Source organism: Polyodon spathula, chromosome 18 (assembly GCF_017654505.1).
Source record: "Polyodon spathula isolate WHYD16114869_AA chromosome 18, ASM1765450v1, whole genome shotgun sequence".
Classification (NCBI taxonomy): Eukaryota; Metazoa; Chordata; class Actinopteri; order Acipenseriformes; family Polyodontidae; genus Polyodon; species Polyodon spathula.
Window position 1 is genome coordinate 3,947,445 of NC_054551.1, and position 25,122 is coordinate 3,972,566.

Below are 25,122 nucleotides of genomic sequence, written 5' to 3' on the forward strand. Positions count from 1 at the left end.
GCTGCCACCACATAAACAGTGCATCTAACCAAATCTTATTTTGAGTGGATAAAAGAATAAAATGCATTCAGTGAAATAATGATACTGTCCTTTGGTCTGGTGATGAGCAGGCAGATTGAAAAAAGAAACAGTGATTGAAAGTGTGTACTGCAGGTTTGTATGTTTTGTGAGTGTTTTTTTAAATCTATTCTCAGACTGTTATAACATTGAAACTGGATCTGAACTTTGTATCAGGATTCTGATAGGGAATGTCAAATTAAATCAAATCACAGTAGCCATTTCTCTTTTTAATATTTACAAATTATATACACTTCTATCCTTTAGTGATTATAGAAATGCTGTTGTTAGAAACCATTGCCTTTAAATTGCTCAAAACCATGCAAAAAAAAAAAAAAAGGTTTTATATATCAGATTGTTTATTTTTATTTCTTGTGTCACAAAACTTGACATGGTTGCTTTACTGTATATCATGTCTACATAAACACAGGGTTGGGGAAATATAATGTTATATTACTTTTAAATATTGGTAATATATATATATATATATATATATATATGATATATATAAATAAAAAAAACACTTGTGAATCAGTCTGGGCTTAAAACTGTTGCGATGGGTACATATTTAATTGTGACTTCTCAGAGCTCTTCAGCAGTAATTGATCATTAATTAATTGGAATAGTTTTTAAAGAACATTCAACTAAATGCAAAATGTTTTTCTTTTTTTTCACACCAGGCATTGATTTCTTTTGAACATTTAACTTTTTAATTTAAAATTATGAAAGTATAGTGTCATGAATCTCCTCCTGGCGGCTGATTGGTAAATAATCCAGACATCAGCGTAAACATGTGCTTGCCTCTTGACTAGAGGGCTTGCTCTTCAGTTGAATGTCAAGGCGTTCATCTTTGAATTGTGTGGTTTGCGGTTCACGCCCAAACAGGGAACAGGATTAATTAAAATACACATTCTGTTATAACTGTTACTCACTGTCCCAACTTTATCATTGATCTTTTAGAGCTATAACCTAAGACACAAACACAGTAGATATTGTAACAGTGCTGGCCATTTCATGAAAACAAATAGTAATTGTGTTAAAAGTCAAAGTAATCGCGACACTTTTTGCCTTTTTGAGATGGGTAATTCTGACTGCTGCTGCGTGTTGCCTAATTAGATTTCAAACACACTGTGCTGTCAGTGCTAATGGCAATTCTTTGTTTTTGCTTTTCTAGGTCATAACTTTGGAAGGTTGGGTGGATATCATGTATTATGTTATGGATGCACATTCTTTTTACAATTTTATATATTTTATATTACTTATAATAGTAAGTATTTTTCTGTTTTTCAATATGCACATCATTACTGTCCCAGCATTTTAATCACCTTCAGTAATGCTCAGCTTAGCATAATAGCTGCATATGTGTTTAAACCCATTATAAAAGCATTAAGATTTATTGTATAATTATGTATGTTTGAAACAGACAGGACTTTTAACATAAACTGCAAATGTAGGAAGCATGTGCAAGTGACTTCAGATATAAGCAAAGAAATGATGACGTATAGTAAGCACATCGCTTGAAGAAGCCTGTACCTTTCTGGATATATAATTTTCTTACTTTACCAAGAAAGAGGAACAAAGCCACTGCCTATGATCTGGCAGAGTGTTTTTACAGATGATTAAGAGAGAGAGCCAGGATAGACAGTGTCCTGTGGCTGAACCTGCCCTGGTGACTGTTGTATTACTCATTGTGGTGTAAAGTGAACAGTGCAGAGAAAAGTGCAGAGAAAAAGGACAGGGGCTATAATATTTATCAAAGCAGTCCTGCAGCAATAAACTGTGTGTAAAACCAAAAAAAAAAAAAAATTTTGTTTTCATAAAATAATTACGTTTTTTGAAAAATAATTATAGCAAGATCTCCTGTATCAGTGAAAAAACCTCAGCATGGTTGTTTCTCTGGCCACAAAACCATTAAAATGCACAAAAAAGTTACATTAGTGCACTACAGATCATTGCAAGCCATTTTAAGCATGTATTTATAAAGGGTCCAGGCAGAGTGTTGCTACAGATGTGAGCAATGGTTGGTTGAATGTAATTGTAAAGTTCTGGTGTTGTTTATTTTTTTCTCCAGGTTGGCTCATTCTTTATGATTAACCTGTGCCTGGTTGTGATAGCAACCCAGTTCTCAGAGACAAAGCAGCGTGAAAACCAGCTCATGCAGGAGCAGCGCGCCCGCTATCTCTCCAACGACAGCACGCTGGCCAGCTACTCGGAGCCAGGCAGCTGCTACGAGGAGCTGCTCAAGTACATCAGCCACCTCTACCGCAAGGTGAAGCGGCGAGTCGGGAGGCTGTACAGCAACTGGCAGAGCAAGAGGAGGAAGAAAGTCAACCCCAACAGTATCAACAGTGTTATTAGTGGACAGGGCAGGAGGCGTAGAAACAAACGTCGAATCCGATCAATCCACCACCTGATTCACCATCACCACCACCACCACCACCATCACTACCACATCAGCAACGGCAGCCCTCGTGGCCTCAGGGGGAACTCTGAGATCTGTGATGTCATGGAGATGAGATCCATGAGACCTGGGAGTCAGTTAATGCTTCAGTCACCCTCCCCCAATCTTCAAAGCCCTTCGTCCGGAACAGAGTCGGTTCACAGCATCTACCACGCTGACTGTCATTTCCAAGGGCCACCGGTCAGATGCAAGTCTTCCAATGCAGCAGGGAATGTTAAAGTGATCAGCGGGATTCATGGAGGCATGAACTATCCCACCATTGTCCCCTCCATGTCCAGTAGTAGGTCCAGCATGCCAAAATCCAAGGGGAAAAGAAACAGCAACCACCCCATGAGTCTAAGCAGGGCAACGGGTAATATCAGCATCCCAGATCCTTATGGGAAGATCCACCAGTTTGTGGGAGAGCATGGTAAGATATGTCTTTTAGAAGTTACTTGGCCACCATGTAGAATATAAATCAGGCTGACTACATTTTTGCAAAGGGGCCACACCCATGCTGCATTATTTGATAGCTGATTTGTTCTTTAAGATGGAGTTGACCATCAGACACAAGATAATTAAATAAATAACGTTAATAAACACATGTTAAAAAATGCAGCAGCAGCTGTAGATTAATTATGAATACCTCTACAGGAGCAATATTCAAGACATGCACAAAATTATTTAACAGAATGGTGAAATAACTCACCAGAATAGAAAACATTGAATTACTCGGATTCAGGCTTTTTTCAGGTGCTCAAAACAACAAACTTTTTGTAGCAAGAGAAACAGTGGCACGTTTCCTTGTTTGCTTACATGCCATTTTGTAGCGATAAGGTGCACTTGTGAAAATCAGAATACAATGATATGGCGCCGGTTCGGGAAAGATTGAATAAACCAATCAGTGTGCCTCAAGACACTCTCACGATGACAAGTCACATTTGAAAAGATTGAATAAACCATTTGAATTATCAGGTTACAAAACAGTACTGTGTCAGCTGTGAATTAATCCTTAGCAGTGCCAAAAATGTGTTATTTTAAGCGAAGTTCCTGTTCCTTTAGGCAGGGCATTTACAATAAGAACAATCTGTTTCACCACAGGGGTGTTCTCTTAGACGAAGTGTTCTCTTAGGTGCTCCTATATGCGGAGACAACTGTATATGTATTTCATAATTTTTAGTGAAAGTGCTTTTAGACTGATGTTAAATAAGGTGCAAGCTTTCAGCCCAGCACATGTTAGTCTCACCACCAGAACTAATGACATTGTGGGGACAGATGTAACTGCAAGCCCTTCTGTGCAGGTGTTATAATGATGGGATTAGATGTTGGACAATTGTGTTGTGCTTTTGATTACAGGACTATTCTACCTCAGGGTACAGTCTCTGAGGTACTGTATATTTCATAATTGGGTATGTTTAATAACTTCTGGCTGCCTTCCATCACAGTCCCAGTTGGCTTCCAATCACATGTGTCTGTTGTTCTTCTGGGGTCACTTCTATAACAAGTCTCAGTCCACAGAGGACAGCTCAATTCGGATATCATATATTGATATTTTTATTTTTGCTTTTAATTTGTTACATGATCAATATAGCAGAGCACTCAATAATAGTGGTAATGTCAGGTTGCAGCAGTCAAAAATAATCCTCATTTACTTTTGTGTTTTGTCTTCATCATGCACTTATTGGTACATAATGTGTTCTGTGTAATTGTTACTTTAGCTTTTAATATTTAATGAAAAAATATTTCTGAATGCTTTAATACGTTCTTTTTTCTCTTGGGAAAGGCCATCTAAATGTAAATTTGAATCACTAGGCCTCAAAGTACATAACCAAGATGAGGCAGACCTAGCTTTGCTCTTGTTCATCTCCTCTGCTGCTTAATGTTTAAAGATTATAATAACAAGAAGTTGTTAAATATTTTGTTGCTTTCATAGTGCCCTGAAGCAAAATCATAGACTTCCACACAAATCAGCAAAGAAGACACATATATAAAATCAACCTTAATGAGCAGAGACTTGTATAGAAAGTACATTTATCATGTATTCCAGCAAGGAACAGTGCAGAAACTCACAGCTTCCCAAAGACTTGTGCAAACACAGTACACTGATGTACAGCCTAGAACTTGAATTTCTAATGTAACTCAATACCTGTTTTCATGCCAAATCAAGCACATGCTTTTGTACCATTTAAAACCAATTAAAACTCCCAAAGCCAATCAAGGATTTTGGAATTGATTTCCTCAAACCCGCTAACAAGTTTAAATATTTAGCTGTATACATTACAGGAAAATTCCAGCCCTCCTGTTCACAAATACTGGGAAAAGAACTTTTTTTAAAAAAAAAATTCTTCAAATCTGGTCTAGATCAACACATCATATAAAAATCATCCGATCAAGCTACATTAAACAAGAGTAAATTATAGCAAAGTTATGGTTTAATACAACCCAGCTGTGTGAGATATTAAATACAAGTCTAACAGATACATAACGCAAACGCGCAATCTATAAAACAAGTGAAAATGGTTAACATTACCGTTTTTTGGTTTTTTTTAGGCCTAGTAGCCAGCATTTGTATAGACCATGTCAAATGTCTGTGCAAAAGAAATGCAACAGCGCAATAGATAAATAATGTCTCTGTGTTTCAGGTGTGTATCGGGCTTCCAGTCGCCTGTCTGGCCTCAACATGCCCTGCTCAATGGCCAGCAATCAGCCCAGCATGCTGTCCTGTGAGCTGGCTAAATGCCCTTATTGTGCAAGCGCACTGGACAACCCTGAGTTCGATCTCAGCGACTCTGACAGTGGCGACTCGAACGCAGACGTGGTTTACGAGTTCACACAGGACCTGCGGCGCGGCACAGAGTTCAGGAACCGCCAGTCCGGTAGAAAGAAAAAAACAAAGGAAAAAAACAAGCTTTCACAGTGCTGGTATTTATTCTGCCAGAAACTGAACAGGATTGTGGAAAGTAAATATTTTAACCGTGGGATTATGATAGCAATCCTGATCAACACTTTGAGCATGGGAATCGAGTATCATGAACAAGTAAGGTTTTTACATTTTGAATTATTGAATGTCTTGGAAATGATATGCGTGATTGCATAGTGGTGTGTATTTTGTACTTAGCGGATACATACAAAACCATTTCACTCCAAGTAGAAAGTTTTTTTTTCTGTTTGAATTAGAACTGTTCAGAAGCTGTAATGCTCTCAAAGCCCATTGCCGTAGAGCGACCAAATTGTCTGTGTTTCCTATCTGGTAATCTGCGTCGGATATATGGAACTGTCCCTGAGAACTTTAGAGTCATTGTTGGTTTATGGCATATAGGCATGTCTTGGCAGTTTTTCAAAATTGAGTCGGAAGGAAAGTTTATCATGCTGCTAACTTCAAAAGACTCCAGTTAATTGCAACATTGTAAATCTGAGAGATATTGCTGGTTAACATATTTAGCCACCCCTTAGGGAGTTTGTTCAAGGCCAGTGTTTATATAAAAAAACAAACTGAACCTTACCTTCTATGAGCAAACGTTTTAATGGAAATGAAGGCTGTTTACTTCTGTGCCCATAAGGATTGTAAACACTTGTAATAAACAGGAGTTTAATCATTGCCTGCTAGAGTTATGTTGTCTTTAAGCCACAACAATACCTAGGAGACAAAAAAACAAATAAAGTAAAACACAAGCAACATTTTTTTTCATTTTCTTTTACATATACTGTATGTATATACTCTATAGTAAATTGGCCTAGTTTCGCAAGTGAATGTGCAGCCATACTTAAACTGTCCTTCTAATTATAAGGTAGGCAGGCTGCCTTGAACTTAATGATACATGTGTTGTGCTTAAAGGTTAATTGGCTGCCTATGGTTTTAGATTCTGAATTAAAGCATAAGCTGTCCATCTAGGCAACCAAATAAAATGAGATGCCTATTGTTTCATTATTGTTCCACAGGCAGTATATGACTGAATCAAAGTTTTATTTTACCATGCAAATTACCGGCTGTTGTACGGTTTCAAATGCTGCAGAGGCAGTCTATTTAATCATCTGTATATTGAATATTTTGAGGTTGGGATTGTTTGGATGTTATCCATAGTGTTTAGTCTGCCAGCATTACATGTTTTCATGGGAAATGCGTTTTGATTTTAACAGCGATCCTTAAGAAAATGATTTGGGATTTATACATTATAAGTCTTGGATTCATGAGAACTACAGTTGCATACAGAGTATGAAGGAAAGCTGCTGGCATATTGCCATGGCATAATACCATAAAAATGTTAATAAGCCTTAGCACAGGTGTCCGTCCTTGGTGCTCTTGTTAGCATTTTAAAATCCATTGTCCTTGTGCCTTACCAGACAGTACAATGAAAGGCTTCATTGAATGGGTATGACCTAACTAAAACTTAGAAAATGATCAGGTGAAGGCCAAGGAAAGTGGACTAATTAAACAAACACTAATGAAAGACCATTCTAACACTTAAGTAGCTACTAAAGAAAAGTATTAACTCTGTAAGGTGTCAAAGTGAAGCTTTTACAGAGCACACCAGAGTCCAACGAATCAAAGCAAGAATGAAAAGACTGAAGAAAAACAAAAAACAAAAAAAAAACTTTGATAGAGGCACACAGAAGCTTGCAGGGTAAATCTGGAGAGGCTAGAAATAGGTTTGAACCATTTTTTTGTATTGATAGCATAACTCCTAGAGCTGTTGTGTTGTTTTGTTTTTTGTTTAGTTTTTTTACTTACAAATCTGTAATTGCATTTGGGTATCCCTGACTAATTGTAATGTGTTTTTAAACGAGTCAGCCACACTGTAGGTGGCTGATTAGAATTAATACATCCCAAATGAAATAGACCTACAATCACCTGAATGCAACACATCAGTTTTAATCAGTTTTAGAGCGATGCACAGTAGAAAATTAATTATTTGGTTGCATTTATGAAGGCAGCATTTCTTGAGAAACAAAAAAATACAAAAATAAATTAGCTCAGTAATGAATGGGCTCTGGCTTATATTTGCTTGGTTTTAGGAACAGAGTATATGTCACCAGGTTTTCTAGATACTAACATGGTGCATGAATCAATATTTATTTTATGTTTTGTTTTTGTTAACGGTCAAGTTAGGTGATTTTACTCTTCAGATTAGCTCAATCATGAACAGAACAACTCAAGAAACAAGGACCTAATCCAAGACGTGGTAAAACCGCTTGTCGCAGGTGCTTTGGACAGCAGCAAACAAGAAGAGACAAAAAGCCTTATTAAATTTAAAGAGTTTCCAATCTGATTACTCCATCTTGACACCAGTTCTCTAATGAAATCAGTAGTAGCCAATACCCCTCAGTTGTAAAGAAACTTATCAGCGTTGAAAAGGCTTGCCTAAATTGTATCCAGGACTGTTATTAATTTACTATTCTATAAAGCATTTCCATTTAAAATGACTTGCAATCCAGCCTTCACAGTAAATAAGTGTGTCATCTTCTGTACTCATGAAGGTGAGCACATTTAATACACTGGTTTCATTTCCTTGGAAAGCTTGGTGATGAATAATTCAGCAGAATGGCCTGTATTTTCAATGATGTGCTTGTGAAGATGGATGGGTTCTTTGGGGACTCCTTAGTTCTTCTCGGTTATCATCAGGGAAGTAGTTGTGAGGTAGGCTTTTTATGGGTGTCATTCCATGCTACAAGTAGACCTTGGGTGAAAAAAATAAACACATTTCTATATGTTTATTTTGGCCTAAGCAACTGATAACATCTCACTAACACTTGCCCCCTTTATATGTACAGTATGTGAACAGCTGATATAAAGTTACCCTCAGTCAGTGGTTCCCAACCTGTGGTCTGCAGACCACATGTTGTCCATGAGTAAACTTCAGGTGGTCTGCAAAACAACTCCCAAAATTCAGTTACGGAGTTATTGTAAAAAAAACATTTCTACACAATCACATGTTCTGCTATTACTAAGCAACGCAACACGCAGCTTTAACCACGTGATATATAATTGTAAGATATGTATGTAGTCTGCATTTTTACCCTTTATCGTTTTTTCTTTTATTACGGGCGTGTTTATAAATTAATATATATTACAGCTCCCTTTGATGCATCGTCTTCAAATCCGCCATTAACTGAAACAGCTCTCTAATGTGAAACAAATATTAACTAAATAAGTTACACATTATGAAGGCACATTTATCTTGACAAAATTACAGATTTATTTAAGCCAGCATTATTTATTTTTTTTTCCCATCTAGCATTCCCGTAAATGCACATCTTTCTAATCTGTGCTCATTCTACTGCTTGTGTTCACTGCTCAGGTGGAAAAAATGTAATCTGGCTGTCCCTACCTTTTCACTCTGCCTAAAATTGCATTGAATATTCCTAACTCGGTTGGAATGACTTAATAAAAAAATAAAAAAGCACTAATTAATGTGAAAAAAAAGAGGCTATATTTGTAGCTTGACTTGTGAACTGTGTTGTAGTATGAATGATCGATTTCAGCTCCATGTTATTATACGGGTTTATTCAACCAGGTTTAATATCTCACAAGACTATATGCCAAAAGGAAATTCTATTAATACTACTTCTGGAAAAAATGTGTACAGTCTGTTCTTGATGCTGTCATATCTAATGAAAATGCTATAAATCCTATCGACTGTCAACACCAATCCTGTTTAATTTACACATCACAGCCCACCAAAGTGGTAAGTAACATCCTGTACACTCTCCAATCCTTTTTTTTTTTTCAAATTGCTTCCAACCCACCTTGTCTTTGTATTCCGGTGTGTTATATATATATATATATATATATATATATATATATATATATATATATATATATATATATGTACAGCAAAAGAAGTTGGCACATAATAAGTTGCATTACTAATGGATAGATTTATTTGGCTACACAAGGTAACTGTTGCAGGGACCAGCACTGGCATTTACATTTACTGGATCTGAGGATGACCCAAACCTCAGTGCATTATTTGTCAGGAGGTTTTGTCAAACAAAACTCTTAAACCTGCAAAACTGAGAACCCCTTTATCATGCTAAACTTTAAAAAAGTCTTTCATAACACAACTGAAGTCAAAATCATTTTTGCTGCTAATACAGCTTAGAAATTAAAAGCAGATGCCAGTTTAAATTTTTAATGCTGTATGGCTCATACTTTATATATCCTCAAGGGATATTTATCTACGCTTCCAGTAAGTGGGCAATGCAGCAACCCTTAAACACTCTTTACTGCTAAACTAATCTTCTCATCTGCCAATTTTTCAATACTGAACATTCATCATTTAGCAATTACATTGTTTCCAAACAATCCACCCAAAACAAATGTGTTTATTCCATCATCAAGCTTACATTAGCTCATTTAGCCCTTGAATAAACAACATAAATAGCCCTGTAACATTATTTCTATTGAAATATAGACAAAATTGTGCTGTGTTCATGTGAAAGCAGCAAATATAATAAGATGTTAAATGAACTCCTCAATGAAAATCCTAAATGTTTGTAAAATGTTTAAGCTGCTCTTGAAAGGCTTAAACTCTTCATTTGCAGATTTTCCTCATGAAATGAACTGTGAATGTGTTTATTGTTTCATAATGAATAAGATATGTAATTTAATAGTTCCAGTACTTCTTACCTAGTATATAGTACCATTACATTGAGGTTTTCACAATTTCCTACATGAAAGAGGCACATGTTACGGTAAAAATGTATTTGTTCTTTTAACAGATTGTGTTTATATATTTCAATCCTGCCTTTTTCGAGCCCCATTACCGGAGACATAAAAACAAAAGTAGTAAGAAAAGCAGTGATTGGTTATTGAGGCGTGTGGAAGAGTTGCAGTGGCCTCTGGGTGTTAAAGTTACCAGAAAATGAAAAGAAAACATCAGTGTGTAAACAAGAAGATATAAAATCATCTGCATTAAAGTAATTGTTACAATGCACCACATTTTAAAATATGTGTTTCAAGTCATGGTTATTTAGGTAGAGTGACATTTAAAACCAAATAATGAATTGCTTCCAATATGCATACACTTAGACACACAATTAATACAAATTTCTCTTTCAAAATGAAGACATGTTTGGATCTTCGTTTGACTATAAAATATTATGAGGCTCATGTTAATTATGTATTCAGAATTGATAATTATCCTTGGTAAGTGATCATAGACTCAGTTAAAGTGAATATTAGTGTTGAGGTAAGCAATAAATGCTGGAGATAGCATTTTGACAGGAACCACTGTGTAATTCCATGCAGGACCCAGTCCACTGCCTCTGGGATTTAGGTAATTAGCAATAATTAGTATAGTGGTGGTATTAAAAGCGTCACTACTTCTGTTAAGACTGATTTGGGTGAACAGTGGAGCAGTGTTGGGATTGTGGTTTATTGCACTGCATGGAGAATATTTTTTTCAGCTTGTAGCAGTGCAGTACATAAAATCTATCGGTGCAAGGATGGCAGTAAGACTTCTTCTGCTTAGCAGCTTGAGCCAGTCCGGGCATTACTGTGTGCTTAATTAGACACAGCTGAGCTACTAATCTATGCATGGTGCTTTATGAAGCTCATAGTAAAATCTGGAATGGATCAAACTGCAATGGGAAATTTCCCAAGAAATTTGATATAAAACAACAAACCAGCATAAGGCTTTGATTATAACATTTTGATTATAGGTCCAGACTCGAGCATTAATTTACATTCATCATTAGTGAAAATGCCACGCAACAAATTATTTTAAAAATAATTGTTGGACACAAGCAAATTGGCACAGAAACTGTCATCCTGTAATTAGAACAGATTAATTAAAAGTCATACAGTGGACAACCCTGTTTGATTCTCTGTTAATTTCAGTCTTGTAAAGCTTTTTAATTAACACCTTGCAGTCGAGAGCAGATGCAGGAGCAATACATACGCATGATGACAACACATTACAACAAGTGGCATATGGTGCCATTCATTGTGAGTCATCGTAAAAAAAAAGCGAACTGGGCAAGTCACAATGGGCTGAACCCCCTGCTTCGATTTAAATGATCATTTTATTTTCCAATTCAGCTGCAGCATGCTCAGTTGAGATGGTTTGATAAAAAGCAACCTTGATTCCCGTGGTTGCGTTTGATTTTCTAAAATCACCATAGAAACTGTATTTTCTTCTGTCTCCCAACCTCTCCTGAAATACCTGATTTACTAGTTTAAATTTCATAGATAAAGCCTAAAGGTGTTCAAATACACAGCCAATAAATTAGGCAAGCAAATTAATTGCAAAGTAATTAGTATCGGCATCATTTAAATTTAAAATGATTTGCAATGCCAAGTGTGACCGTGATCTTGTCCAGTTAATTTCATGAATTAAGAGGAAGGCTTTCACTATTGCTCTCATTAGAGATTAGATTGACTCTAATCATTTTGTGTTCATTAATAAAAAAATAATAATAATTCTGTGAGTTTGGAAACACTCATGCTTGTACTCATTCAAAATTGAATTCACATGGGGTGAGCTGGGGGTGTAAGGATAGGGCAGAAGAAGCAGAAAGGAGCTGTTAGTAGGACAGATGCTGGCTAGAAAGGACAGGACTTAGGATAGAGGAGTGGGCCAGGCCCTGGCTCTAGTAGCAGACCAGCAGAGCCAGTCATGGAAACTAGGATAGAAAGTGGTCACTGACTGAGGGAGATGATGCCGACACAACCCAGGGGCAAAGGACCCAACAACCGAAAAGACATACGAGGGTTATGACTCGGGGAGCAGCCCCTCAGGAGGAAGTTGGTCCCGGTAGACCGGGACACAAAAGGAGATAGAGAGTGAGGGGTACCTAGCATTTGAGACTTCTGTAAAGGGGCACTCGTTAGACCCCCAATTGGCTGAGACTTCACACTGTCTGGGACCTGAAATAAGGAAAAGGCATAGAGGTTAATATTGGTCTCGAGCACGGAGTAGCCACGTCCCGAAAGTAAGGCAGCGTATAGAACAAAGCCTTGAGTGAGGTAAGATAAGCGCAGGAGCTGCGAAAGGACAGAGTATGGCCGGTGGTCCGCTCTGGCTCACAAGGTGAGGACCACCTGAAGGTCAGGGAAGTGAGACTCACTTGCCCCCTAGAGACGACCAATGTGAAGGCATGTATGAAAAGAAGGAGGAGGGGACGAGGAGGAAAACGAAATGCTAGACACTAATGTGATCAGGGTTTAAATAGAAAATAGGTATTAATTGACAGGAAATTAGCTCAGCTCCATGCTCCATGCCCCCTGAACTACGTTGGCTAACATATAAATACATTGATAAAATTCCACTGATAATTAGATTTATAAAAGAATGTGTGTGCGGTGTCACCCTAATATATTTTGTTCTGTTGCGATAGATATTGAGATTTGTGTACATGGTTTAATATCAAATTTCAAGATGGCACGGAAATCATTTACTTGTGCACAATTTGCTTTGTGCTGTGTCCAAAGTAATGTTCCTCAGATAGCAATATGGCTCATGTATTGAAATGTGTTTGATCTTTGCAAAAAATAGTTTGTTGTGTCTTTTTTAATTAGATTAGTTTTTATTCTCCACCTTGCTCCAGAGGAATTACCCCCTGTTTCAATAGTTTATTCACTATCACTAGATTAATAGTTCAAAGGATGTCTCCTCCTAGATCACGGTTTAACTATTCAAAATACAGCATCTACCCGAGGCACAAGGCAACATCAGGACATCAAATTAAATATCGTCTTCTCAGATGCATTCTCTCTTCTCATCTTCTTTGAAGAGTTCCTGCAGGGCAAATGTTTTTGATTTCTTTCCCCAGAGGAATAAAACAAAGAAGTTGAAAACTCCTACCAGGGAAAGAGGAGCATTCAGCTTTGAAAACAATTAATAAAATGTAGCTTCGTACTCGCTTGCTGACAGGGATCCCTCAACATAAGGAAGGCTTTGCTTTTCCATAGTCACAGTTTCTAAAAAGTGTTTAACTAAAAGAGCATTTGGAAGCATTTGGTCCTCAAGCCACGTTTTTATTTTAGGACAGACAAAAATAAATTGTATTTGCGCCACAGTGAATAATGTCTTGTTGTTTTGAAAGCTTTGTGTTTCTTAAATGTGTGTGTGTGTGTGTGTGTGTGTGTATTTAGCCGTTTTTGATTCACAAGCGCTCAGGATTAGGTTTTGAATAATAACTCAGTTGATTAGGTTATACTGGCATACACTGGTAGTATTGTTTTGCATTCTTGGGTGCTGGATCCCTTTTGATGTCTGGGCCATTGCTCCATGCTTGGCTTTTGACATTACCAGTAGAATATTCCTGCAAATTACATGTTGCCTCTCCGGGAATATAGCCTGTGAAAATATCCAATCATTAATGAATTCATCGCCAGGTTTTATAGCGTTACTGTTTTCAGTGGCGTAGCTTTGGTTTCAAAAGTGGGGGGAGGGGGGGAGAGACAGTTGCATGCATAAAGATTATTCTATCTGAACTAATGAAAAAGCGAGGGACGTGTATCCTGTGTCCACTGTGTAAATTATATCTACGACTGTTCTAGTCCTGGGCTACAAATCAGGAGTTATTTCTTACAGTATTAAATGTGTAAAAACAAAACAGATTTCCAAGGTACTTGTGGGATTATGTGATTGGAACTCTGATTAGTGGTGCTGATTAGGCTTGTTCTCTGGCAGAGAGATTAGAAGGAGATGAAGGATTGCTGTGTGCATGATTGAGGGACTCATCATGTTGGAACACACAGGCAGCTGTGAGTGCATATGGAGTTCCTCTTTAGAAAAGTCTTATTACAGCATTTCTTCATACTTTTTCTTTAACCCCCACAAGGCTGGACAAGCTATTGCTGTAGAGTAAATGGCAGCTCAGCAGGAGAAAGCTTATTTGAGTGGAAAGGTGGGCTTGAGTTTTACACTTAATGGAATTAGGTTTGTTGTGCATTTTACATTTCGTGGGGCCATGCAGTTTTGTCTGGTTTATGCATACTCTGTACACAGGCCAGTGTAAGAGCCTCCCTCTGCTGTGCCTGTCAGAGCAGAGGGAGTGAGACAGGCTCTTCTACAGTACTCTGTGAGACAGCTGCTGTGTGTTTATGATCAAACAGTATGTGACACTAAAGAGATACATATACAAATGTAATGCTGGGCTGTTAACACATAATTTATAAAGCATAAACTTAAAAATAAAATAATAAATAAATACTTGACATCACCATTTTAATAAGTTGTGATACTTCGCCCAAGGGTACAATAAGAGAAAAACTGTTTGTTTTGAAATAAATAACTTGTCAGATTTTGGGCCTTTATTCCATTACAGTGCATGTAGATATTGTGACAGCGCCCAGACCTTTGAACTGTGCACCAGGGACATTTTTCAAAGGACTGAGTGATTTTTATTAAAATGCATCTGATGGATCTCCTTTGAGTTGTATGAGAAGATGTTTCCTCTGTTGTTTAGTTAAATGAGCTGTTCAAAAGCTCTGCTGAGAAAATGCTAAACATTAATAATGCATATAATAGACACCTGTTACCCCCCCCCCCCCCCCCGCCAGAGAGATCCAACATTTTAGATGCATAAATTCTATAATGCTGAATAATCAAGAACACTCCTTTGAACAAAATGATTAAAACAATGTAACAATCATACACATGTATAGAACTGGAACACACTGCTAGAACTGACTCTATGTATTATTCATAAAACACAATTACAAAATATTTACACTTGTATTTGTGCAGTTACTGTATAATTACAACCCGTGATGATGCTTATCACTCCTTTAATGTCACTTGATTTGTTTGTTTCTGTGTTTCATTATTTGTACACCGTACTGGTGTATGCTGTGCACCAAATACACTATATGCTTTGAGCTTCTCACATCCATATCAATTAAATAACAAAAAAATAAGCAGTACCATAAACTGTCTTTGTTACCCTGTAAACAGCAACGGATTGTACACATTATCGACACAAAGTACTTTCAGTTTATTCAGAGTTGTCAGCAGTTTACTGGTTTTCTCGTAAAAGCTCTTGCAAAGTCAGTGGCAGTGAAGTTAATTTGCTGCTGTTCGCGATGTTTAAAAAAATGGGCAATTAGCTGAAGTTAACTGTGGCTGATAATAATAACATTCGATCTGCCTGACATATTGATGGGTCCAAAATATATACGTCCAGCTGCAGTGATGTGTGGGTGCTCTTCACAGTGTTAGAAGCAATTAGCTTAAGTTAATTGCAGATGATAGGTTTTGGGATTCAGGTTCTGGAAAGCCCAGGTATCAAACGTAGCCGCCTTGTTTTGATGGAGCATCCTTACTCCACATCAGTTACGTTATGGAGAACTTTAAAAGTGCTCCTTTGGCCAGTAAAAAAAATTAGCCTTTTAAACATATCCCTGAAGAACAGAGTAGACAAAGGACGGTCATGTTAAGTCCTCTATCCAACAGGATTACGTTTTAGCACACTTGACCTTTTTATTATTATATATATATTTTTTACGGTTCGATACTGCCTCAGAACAGTTTAAAATGGTAAGCAGCTTTAGGCACTCTGCCCACCAGAATATTCCAGTTCAATTCAGCCCCTCTTATCTCCCTGTCGTAATCAGTTGTCAGACAGCTACAGTGCTCAAGACAGGGGGAAGCCCTTTAGAATTCGTAGCCTAAACATGTCACAACAGTTCTATCAACACCGTTTGTTCCCCCCCCACTGGAAGGCTTGTTGTCTGATTACAAACTCCTGCTAAGCCAATGCAGCTGTATGTAGAGCCTAGATAGCAAGAGGGATAAAGAATCCATGTACAAAGCTAGTCATCAGTGTTTAACCCTTAAGCTGCTCCACCACCAGCCAGTTTAGATAATTTGTACATTCTGAACCAAGCAACATTAATAAAACATAAGCACTTGGAGCAATCAGAATAATTGCGTAACCTGTAAGCTTTAAATGGTTGGGCGTGTTGATTAAGTAATTTATTTTTTGTACAGCAAACATCTTTCATCCATAAACTAACTTCAGTTTCTTGATTTTAATTGTTTTCCATGATCAATAAAGAAAACACCAGTGAAATGCCTCAGAGTTATGAGCAATACTGTAATCATTTAAGTACAGCGATATTTGTAGTATATGGCTCATTAGGAAGCTGTTGAATGAATCCACTGCAATATGTGAGTATTTGGTTTTGTTTTTTTTATTAAGCAGAGTATGTCTGTTTCCTGTGCAACTATCATGCAATATGTATGTCTTAATTAGTAAAGGCAATTAAACCCAAGAGATCCTGAACAAATATCATAGCTTTGGAGCTCCAGAGTGAAGCTGAGATTTCCAAGCATTAATTAACATAATTGACAGAATACAGGATTGAGTAATACAAGTAATGCATTTTTTTTTTAAAGAGCATAAATTAATAATAAAAGTGACAAAATCTGAAAGCTGATATTCATTTCCAAATGTTGTACAGATGGCCAACCTCTCGAATGAACCATTTCAAGATTGCTTTTGGTTTTAAGGAATTCTTTGCTTCCTATTGTATTTCAGTGGTGTAGATTCGGCGAAGGACTGTGACCATACTTTTGCCCTGAATTGACAAAGACATAGAGAAGTAATCCTGATCTGATCTAACCTCACATTTGGATAGGCATTTCATTAATACACACTATATGCTGGTTTATTTCCATTTGATTCTTCATTTTTGTATTTGCTCTGTTGTATGAACATGTGTAAAATAAAGGTTTTGCATTTGTTTCTACATTAACAAGTGTACTGTAGATAAACAGTAAGAGACTCTTGGTGAAGTTATTTTTTTTCCAGACATATTCAGCTACAGAATTTGGCTTGCATTGCAAATAAAATAAATGAATACTGTACCACCATCAGTTATATTGGGAGCAGATCCCTTTAGATGGTAAGCTTTATAAACGGTAACTCGCTTTACCCCTATTCTGCAGCGTATGCAAAAAAATGTAATGAGGTCATACAGATGGCAAACTGCAGTACTTGCAGGAGACAGTTGTATTGTCTGAACGGTTCCCAGTCAGCAATTGAGGCTTCTAATAAGAAGGCCCAGGCACGATTCATTTCACTAGAAGACAACTCACAGAAGAGGGTTGCATAATGAGAGGACAGATATTCTTTTGAATTCTAGCAAAAGAGTTTGCATCGGTGGGCTCAAGGTGGGTTAAAAAAAAATAATAATTAGGGAGCTTCCTTCTGTTACAGAAACAAATGGGTCAAATATTTTTGGGGGAAACTGGGGAAGGGCATTGACCTTGTCTCTGTATTGGAACAATTAGGTTCTTCTCCAAGATACCGCCTCAGATTTCATATGAAATTGCTTCAGTAATAAATACAGCAGTAGATGGAGGGTAGCAGCTGGAGACACAGTGTGCAAGTTATTTGCTCCGTCTTTTAATGTATGTCCAGACATTCAACAACCCCTCCTCCTCCCCTCCCCTGCTGCATCAGCTGTGGAATTCAACATGGAAATTAGCATCAACTTTTTTTTCTGAGTTATATTTTAAACAAGCTTTAAATTGGATTTAAAAAATGAAACTCCTGCATACATAGACCTCAAAATGTCAAAACTTCATTAAAACATTATACTATTGTGTAATATCAAGACCAAAATTGGTTGCCTTTCCAGTTAGGTATCATTAATTTTCTTTGGAACTGCTCATAATAGTGATAAAGTGTGTGGGCTTTGTTTCAGTATGAAAGGAGTCCTATTTAAAGTTATTGTTGTGCTTTTTTCCAGCCAAAGGAGTTGACAGATGCCCTGGAGATCAGTAACATTGTCTTCACCAGCATGTTCGCCCTGGAAATGCTGCTGAAGCTCCTGGCATTCGGCCTATTTGGATATATTAAGAACCCCTACAACATCTTCGATGGGATCATTGTTATTATCAGGTTCATTTACACTGCTTGCTTTTTGTTTTGGAAAGCTAGCTCCAGGGACAGGGAATCATACACGCTCAGCACTCCATTGCAAAACTGGAGCGCTGTTTATTTGTGCTTTACTAGAACAGCATATCAAACCATTGTGTTTTTGTAACATAGAGGAAAATGCAAGGCCCTTTCTTGTCAAAGCATGCTTGCCAGTTTTGTCTCAAAGTTGTTTCAGATGCTGTTTACATATGTAATGAATAACTCAAGCCTGTCATATCCTTTACCCCAAATTTCAACCCCCCAAAAAAATTAAAATACCTTTCTGTATCATATTATTAAAAAAAAAAAAAACATTATGTACTTATGTGTGTGGGAGGGGAGAATATCCTTTCAGAGGCAGCCAGACATGTTCATGCTTTCATAAACAGAGTAAACAAGGATTAAAAAATACATGAAAGGGCTCCTATGAGCATCTGACAATTGCAGTAGCATTAGCCACACTCAGTATTCAGCTGTCACATCTGTGTATCGTCTTTAGAACCCATGTTTCTCCCTGTGTTTCAGTGTATGGGAGATTATCGGGCAGTCGGACGGAGGCCTCTCGGTCCTCAGGACTTTCCGGCTGCTCCGGGTCCTCAAACTGGTGCGTTTCTTGCCAGCGCTGAGACGACAGCTGGTCGTTCTGATGAAGACCATGGACAACGTGGCTACTTTCTGCATGCTGCTCATGCTCTTCATCTTCATCTTCAGGTACTGAGCTGCAATGCCCTTGATTTACAAGTGTTAAGAAAACCTGAAAAAAATGAACTGACTGTTCTACCATAGCCCACTTATGGTATCATCTTGATGATGTTTGGTGAATATGAGTCTACCTACTTGCCATCGGTTGCTGTTTTTTCTTAATGCAGATGAATATTGGGAACATTTTGTACAGTTATACTTTCTACATCCAATTCTGTTGCAAATCTTTTATGCATTTTCCTTTTAGCATTCTTGGAATGCATCTTTTTGGATGCAAGTTTAGTGTGACCACGGAAAACGGAGACACTATTCCAGATAGAAAGAATTTTGATTCCTTGCTGTGGGCGATTGTCACTGTGTTTCAGGTAAGACGAGCAACTCTGTTAGTGGAATAATTAATCAACCTCTTCAAGACCATGTGTTTATAGAATGGAAAAGTTCCAGTTATGATTACTTAACACAGAATGTCGACAGACTTGTTCATTTGCCAGCTGCACTGCAAGTGCTACACAGGAAACTGTTGTTAGCACCTCCAGAGAAGCTGGTAGAAAGAGTCGCTGGTCTGTCATAGTTATTAACTTGCTGAGCTGCATATAGGTTTGTGATAGTCTCTATGGCAACTTTGAAAATCGACCCTGTGTCCTGAAACCGTGGTCGAGAGACCGGCTTGTGTTTGCAGACAGATGGCAGCTGCTAGCATCTGGGAACCTAGCCTGTTTGGCTCATGTCCTGGAAGCTGCAATTGAATGATAACCTTAAGTCCACTCTCTACAGTACCAGCAACAAGCAAGGAAAAAAAATAAAGGAAAAACTGTATTCTGCTTCTGGAAACCTCTGAATTGTGATAGAAATGTACAATATGCATGTACAAATATCGATTTTATTAAGACTTGTATTACCTGTATGTACTGTATAGTGGAGGCACCTGCAAGTATATTTATTTTGGTTAAGCTTAGGATGAAATAATTACTAAGAAAACATTTCTAACAAAACAGTCCTGTTCCCTTAGCCCTACACCTGGAACTAACAGCAAAAAAGACTTTGCTTTAACTGGGAGCTCAAGTCACAAATAGCTTTTCATTTCCATTGCTTGATCATGAAGGGATATATCAATGGAGCGAAACCTCGTCTTGTACCAGATGTGCTTGCAAACTAAAATACTCAGTCAACACTGCTGTGTGTAACCAAATTAGCAAATTGCAACAATCTCCCCCAGTGGCTAAGATTCTTTGAATAGCAGACATTTTCTTTTGTAACAAATACTATTTACATAAAAGCTGTGGCTTCCCGGTTTTAATTAGCCAGAGCTATTCCATAATCCTTTGGCATCAAAGCATCCTGATTAGTTATGAGAGGGAATGGTCTTTTCTTTTCTATGCTATTCTTTTTAATTAAACACAAATGACTGCACTAAATCACAAATGACTGGGCTGAGTACAAAGTATAGATATATATATATATATATATATATATATTATATATATATATAAACATGTACTCTTCGGGAATTTCTATTTTGATGTATTTATGTCAGGAAACTGTTCCTGTATTTCTGACTGACTTATTAATCCAGACCTAATTTTGAAAAAAAAAAAAAATTTAAAAGCCAGTGAATTTCCCACGCATCACCATTGTGCTTGAATGAACCTAGTGGAATAAACAGTCTGTTACCTTCTCTATCCTGTCAAATACTACCTCTTACTGAAGATGTTATGGAGTCTTTATTTAAAATAATGCTTCCGATCGGTTACCGGTTAATTTTATACAATATTTGATTTTGCAGATCCTCACCCAAGAAGACTGGAATGTGGTCCTCTATAATGGAATGGCATCTACTTCCCCCTGGGCTGCCCTGTACTTCGTGGCTTTGATGACTTTTGGAAATTATGTACTGTTTAACCTGCTGGTCGCTATTCTGGTGGAAGGGTTTCAAGCAGAGGTACGAGTCGGTTTTTTTTTTTTTTTTTGGATTGTCTAGCAGCAGCTGTCAACTTTATATACCTTCTTTCTGAATGCAGTTGTTGTTAAATAACTGCTCCTTCATTATAGGGGGATGCAAACCGGTCTGACACAGATGAAGATAAAATATCAACCAACTTTGATGACGAAGACAAATTGAGGGACTTGCATTCATCAGGTACAGCAAGCTAGCTGAGTTTAAAATTAACTAAAAAGTACAGTAATGGGACACATTTATCTAGACATCAAAGGGTAGTCATAAAGTCAATGAGAAATTTGTGTCAATGATAGATGTAAGAATGAATTGACCTTTATAACTGATTCAACAATGACCAGTATGAACAGAAATTGTTAATTTGTCACTGAACTACAGTAAAAACAGTGCTCCATCTGTGTTTTGGTCTTATGTAATGATGCTACTTGAATGCTGTTTGTTAATGACAGAACTGTCAAGGTTGACTGCTTTGTGATTATCACAAAAAAAATATATAGATATGTCTAAAAGATTGAAAGAAATAATATCCACCATTTGTTTTAATTGTTCGTACAAGGGGTCCCCAAGTGGATCACCTGGTAAAAACATGGGTGAGTGGTGTGCAGGGTGAGTGATACAGCCAGGGTGAGTGACAGGCTGAGCAAAGTCACTTGTCTTCCCTGGGGCTTCCGGAGGTAGTGTCGCATTGGCTTTGGTGGTCTCGTGGGTTAGGGAGGCAAAATCGTAAGGTATTGCTTCTCCTCATCACCCCATAGCAGACCATAACAGCCAGGTGCTTAGTGAGCTTGGGCGGAGCCCATGTAGGGCTGGCCTTTGTCCTCTTGAGATTGTTAGCTTGTTGACATCCACTCTCGAGTTCCTGGGTGTAGACGAAGAAGCTGGCTTGGTTGTGGGATCAGAGGAAGACCACTGAACCTTCAGTTCCCCTGAACTGTGTTGGGAATTGTGGTGAGGGGAACAAATAATTGGATATTCTCAATTGAGGATAAATCAGGGGTAAAATAATTGAACATTAGGTGTATAAAAAATAAAAAAAAGAATTAAATAGTAGTTTGGTTGGAATTTTGCTTCGAAAAGGAGTCTTACCACAAAAGCTATTGTCCCTGCATCCAGACCCTTCCTAATTTCTTCATGCTTGTTTCGTTCACTTCTCTTATTGACTAGTCTCCATCACACAGTGTTCTGCTGTGGTTCGATTGCAGCTCTGGGAAGCAGCTGGAGCATTCTACTTTAATTTGTGCTCTTGATCAATAATAGAGTTTGTCTATTTTCTAAAAGTACAACTCATCTTTTACTGTTATATAATCTGTTTTCCTTTTGACAAAAACTATTGATTTCTGAATGTAGCTTTTTTTCTAACCTGTAGCCTTTGACTTCTTAACATTTCAGGGTATATATTTCATTAAACAGTAGCAGATCTAAATATTGCCACTGAGATAATACAAATTTGAGTACCAAGGTTATAAAAATCAAACATCTAACAGTGCGTGTGAATTACTTTATTAAATTTCTATCTAAAAATAAGTAAAACACAAGAGAATGTCCTATTGAGTGATTTTGAATGACGATGGTTTAGATCCACCAACATTAAGATAAACTGAATAGTCCCTTTTGATTTTTGGCTTTCGCTATTCCCACATTTTACTTGTATTACTGTCCTTTAATGAGGCCTTGCCAGCTGTAATTGGCTTCCTGTTTTTCCAGAATTGAAGATGTACTCTTTGATGATGACTCCTAACGGACATGTGGACTCACGGGCTAGCATAGCCCCGCCCATCATCATGCACACTGCTGCCACACCCGTGCCAACCCCCAAGAGCTCGCCCTTCATGGACTCGGTCCACACCTTCAATGAGTCGAGACGGGCCAGCAGCTCCTCCATTGACCCCAACGCTTACGACCAGAGGTCCCTGGTGAGTGAAAAACAGAACTGCTGGAGTGGTTAATGCTCGGGTGTGAGTGACACAGAATAAAGTCAGTAAGAGGTGAGATGATGACTGATAGGTTGTCTTGACTGGGAGACGTCATTATGTTTGCATTACCGCGCTGACACTTATTATAAAGTGTTCTTTTGTACACTTTTTGCACTTTTCCATCTCTGTTCTCTGTGGAGTTCTGAGCGCAGCTATGTTTTTTCTAGACTTGGATCATGCTAGTAGCTCAGTCACAGGTGAAGCTCTAAGCTTGACCCAACGCATGCTGGCTGACTGAGGATCAATTACAGAGGCCTTTATACTGTCATTACCACCCATTTGATAACTGACTGAAGGAAAGGGACCAATGTATTACTACACACCAGCTAGCTTTGGAGTATATTATAATACAATATTTAAACATTGATGGATCTTTATTCTGTCTCCTTAAAACTGAAGCCCATAAACCTGCTCTAATGTAGACCTATTTTTATGCTATCTGTGATGCTAATTAAGATTAGTACCAGCAATAAATCAGGATCAGGTCTGATATAGTTAAGGCTGGATCTTGAAAATGGTTAATATGATAGCAGAAATGTTTTTTGTGTGGAAAATGTTCACGTTATATCATGGTAAACAAATCTCTTTTTTTACAGTTTATTGTTGGGCTGTTGAGCACATGATGGCAACCACATTTATCAAATGAAACAATCTATAATGAAACAAAAATATTTGAAAGGCCATAGTGCATGAAAAAGTGCTATAGAAATAAGTTATTATTTTAAAAGAAGAGTTATTTATTTTATAAATCTCAAAGCTTATGCAGTCATTTTCGGAAATGTCAAATGAAGCGGACTGCGAAAATTCAGTTTTGACACATTCTCGCTTATAAATCCATTGTATGGGAAGCTTCATGGAGATATTGTGCATGTCTTTCCTTCTCTTCATAGTCCAGCATCCGCAGCTCCCCGTGTGCTCCCTGGGGCTCGGCCAGTAACTGGGGCAGCCGACGGTCAAGCTGGAACAGCCTGGGCCGGGCTCCCAGCCTCAAGCGGAAGAACCATTCCGGGGAGCATGAGTCTCTGTTGTCCGGGGAGGGCCGGGGCAGCTTCGAGGATGAGGATTCAGATGGTGGCAAGTCCAGTAAGGCCGGCAGTGTCTGTGGGACGTCACTGCAGCACCGCACAGAGTCCTTGGACACCCGCGGCTCCCTTGACCTGCCCGAGCTCCTGCAGGTCCCCATGCTGCGTCACCACAGCATGGCTGAGCACCAAGACTGCAACGGCAAGGCCCTCCACATCCCTCACGAGTTCTTCCTGCACATTGACAACCACAAGGACGACCCCAGTGACTATGAGGAGGACATTGATGGCGTGAGTTCAGTTTGATACCCAGACATCCATACACACACTGTCACATTTCACAAATGGAAAATGCATAGGTATGGCCACCAGAGATTTTATTTATTCATTGAATAATTGATCAGAAAGGCATCATGACCGATGTGGAAGGATGCAGACAGTTCTAGGAACTAAAATGACATTTTAATTTCCGTGAGATTATGTCAGTTTGACCTCAGGGCAGAAGACATTGTTTAATTTTATTATTCACTGTGTTGGAGCCCAGAAACATCACCCAGTGAATTAATTGGGTATTCATGTATTATTATTACTCTTTTTTTTTTTTAGGAGATTATAGTTTTATCACACAATTAGTCAGGAAAGCTCTGCATATATTCCACACGGTATGTGTGTGACACAAAAACTATTCAGAGTCAAATGGTTTATTTCACTGTGCAAACTGTCTGCTTAGTCATAGTACCTAAACACCCATATTGAAGGAGGTATAGAAATGCACATGCTGGTACAACTATGGAGTTTGGACCTTTTACGTAAATTGGGTTGTAAAAAAAAAAGACAACTGCTATGATATAATTGATGGAAAGTACCTCTTAAATTCAGTAATAGTATTCAAGCCATTAGTACGCAGTGTTGGAATACATTTACAACAGATGCAAATTAATTTGAAGGGTCTTGAAAACAATTGCTCATCGCTCTTAACCACCTGAAAAAAAATTATGATTTGAATTCAAATAGTGTGTATTTCCTCATTTCAATGTGAAGTATAGGAGACCAACAGAGTCTGAATGGCATTCTCAAAACTGCTAACGTTTTGATTAGCAA

General features: G+C 37.9%; 1 protein-coding gene across 2 annotated transcripts in view; it reads left to right on the forward strand.

Annotated features, from left to right (window-relative positions):
* The window catches only part of LOC121331110 (voltage-dependent T-type calcium channel subunit alpha-1H-like), a 67,521-nt gene that overhangs the window by 16,638 nt on the left and 25,761 nt on the right, over positions 1 to 25,122 (forward strand). For both annotated transcript variants that reach the window (XM_041278314.1, XM_041278315.1), the window contains exons 6-15: positions 1,232 to 1,324; positions 2,129 to 2,927; positions 5,140 to 5,534; positions 18,201 to 18,352; positions 18,896 to 19,081; positions 19,320 to 19,437; positions 20,856 to 21,011; positions 21,122 to 21,209; positions 22,731 to 22,939; positions 23,890 to 24,312. In XM_041278314.1, the coding sequence (XP_041134248.1) occupies positions 1,232 to 1,324; positions 2,129 to 2,927; positions 5,140 to 5,534; positions 18,201 to 18,352; positions 18,896 to 19,081; positions 19,320 to 19,437; positions 20,856 to 21,011; positions 21,122 to 21,209; positions 22,731 to 22,939; positions 23,890 to 24,312 (2,619 nt within the window). The remainder of the gene's footprint in view (positions 1 to 1,231; positions 1,325 to 2,128; positions 2,928 to 5,139; positions 5,535 to 18,200; positions 18,353 to 18,895; positions 19,082 to 19,319; positions 19,438 to 20,855; positions 21,012 to 21,121; positions 21,210 to 22,730; positions 22,940 to 23,889; positions 24,313 to 25,122) is intronic.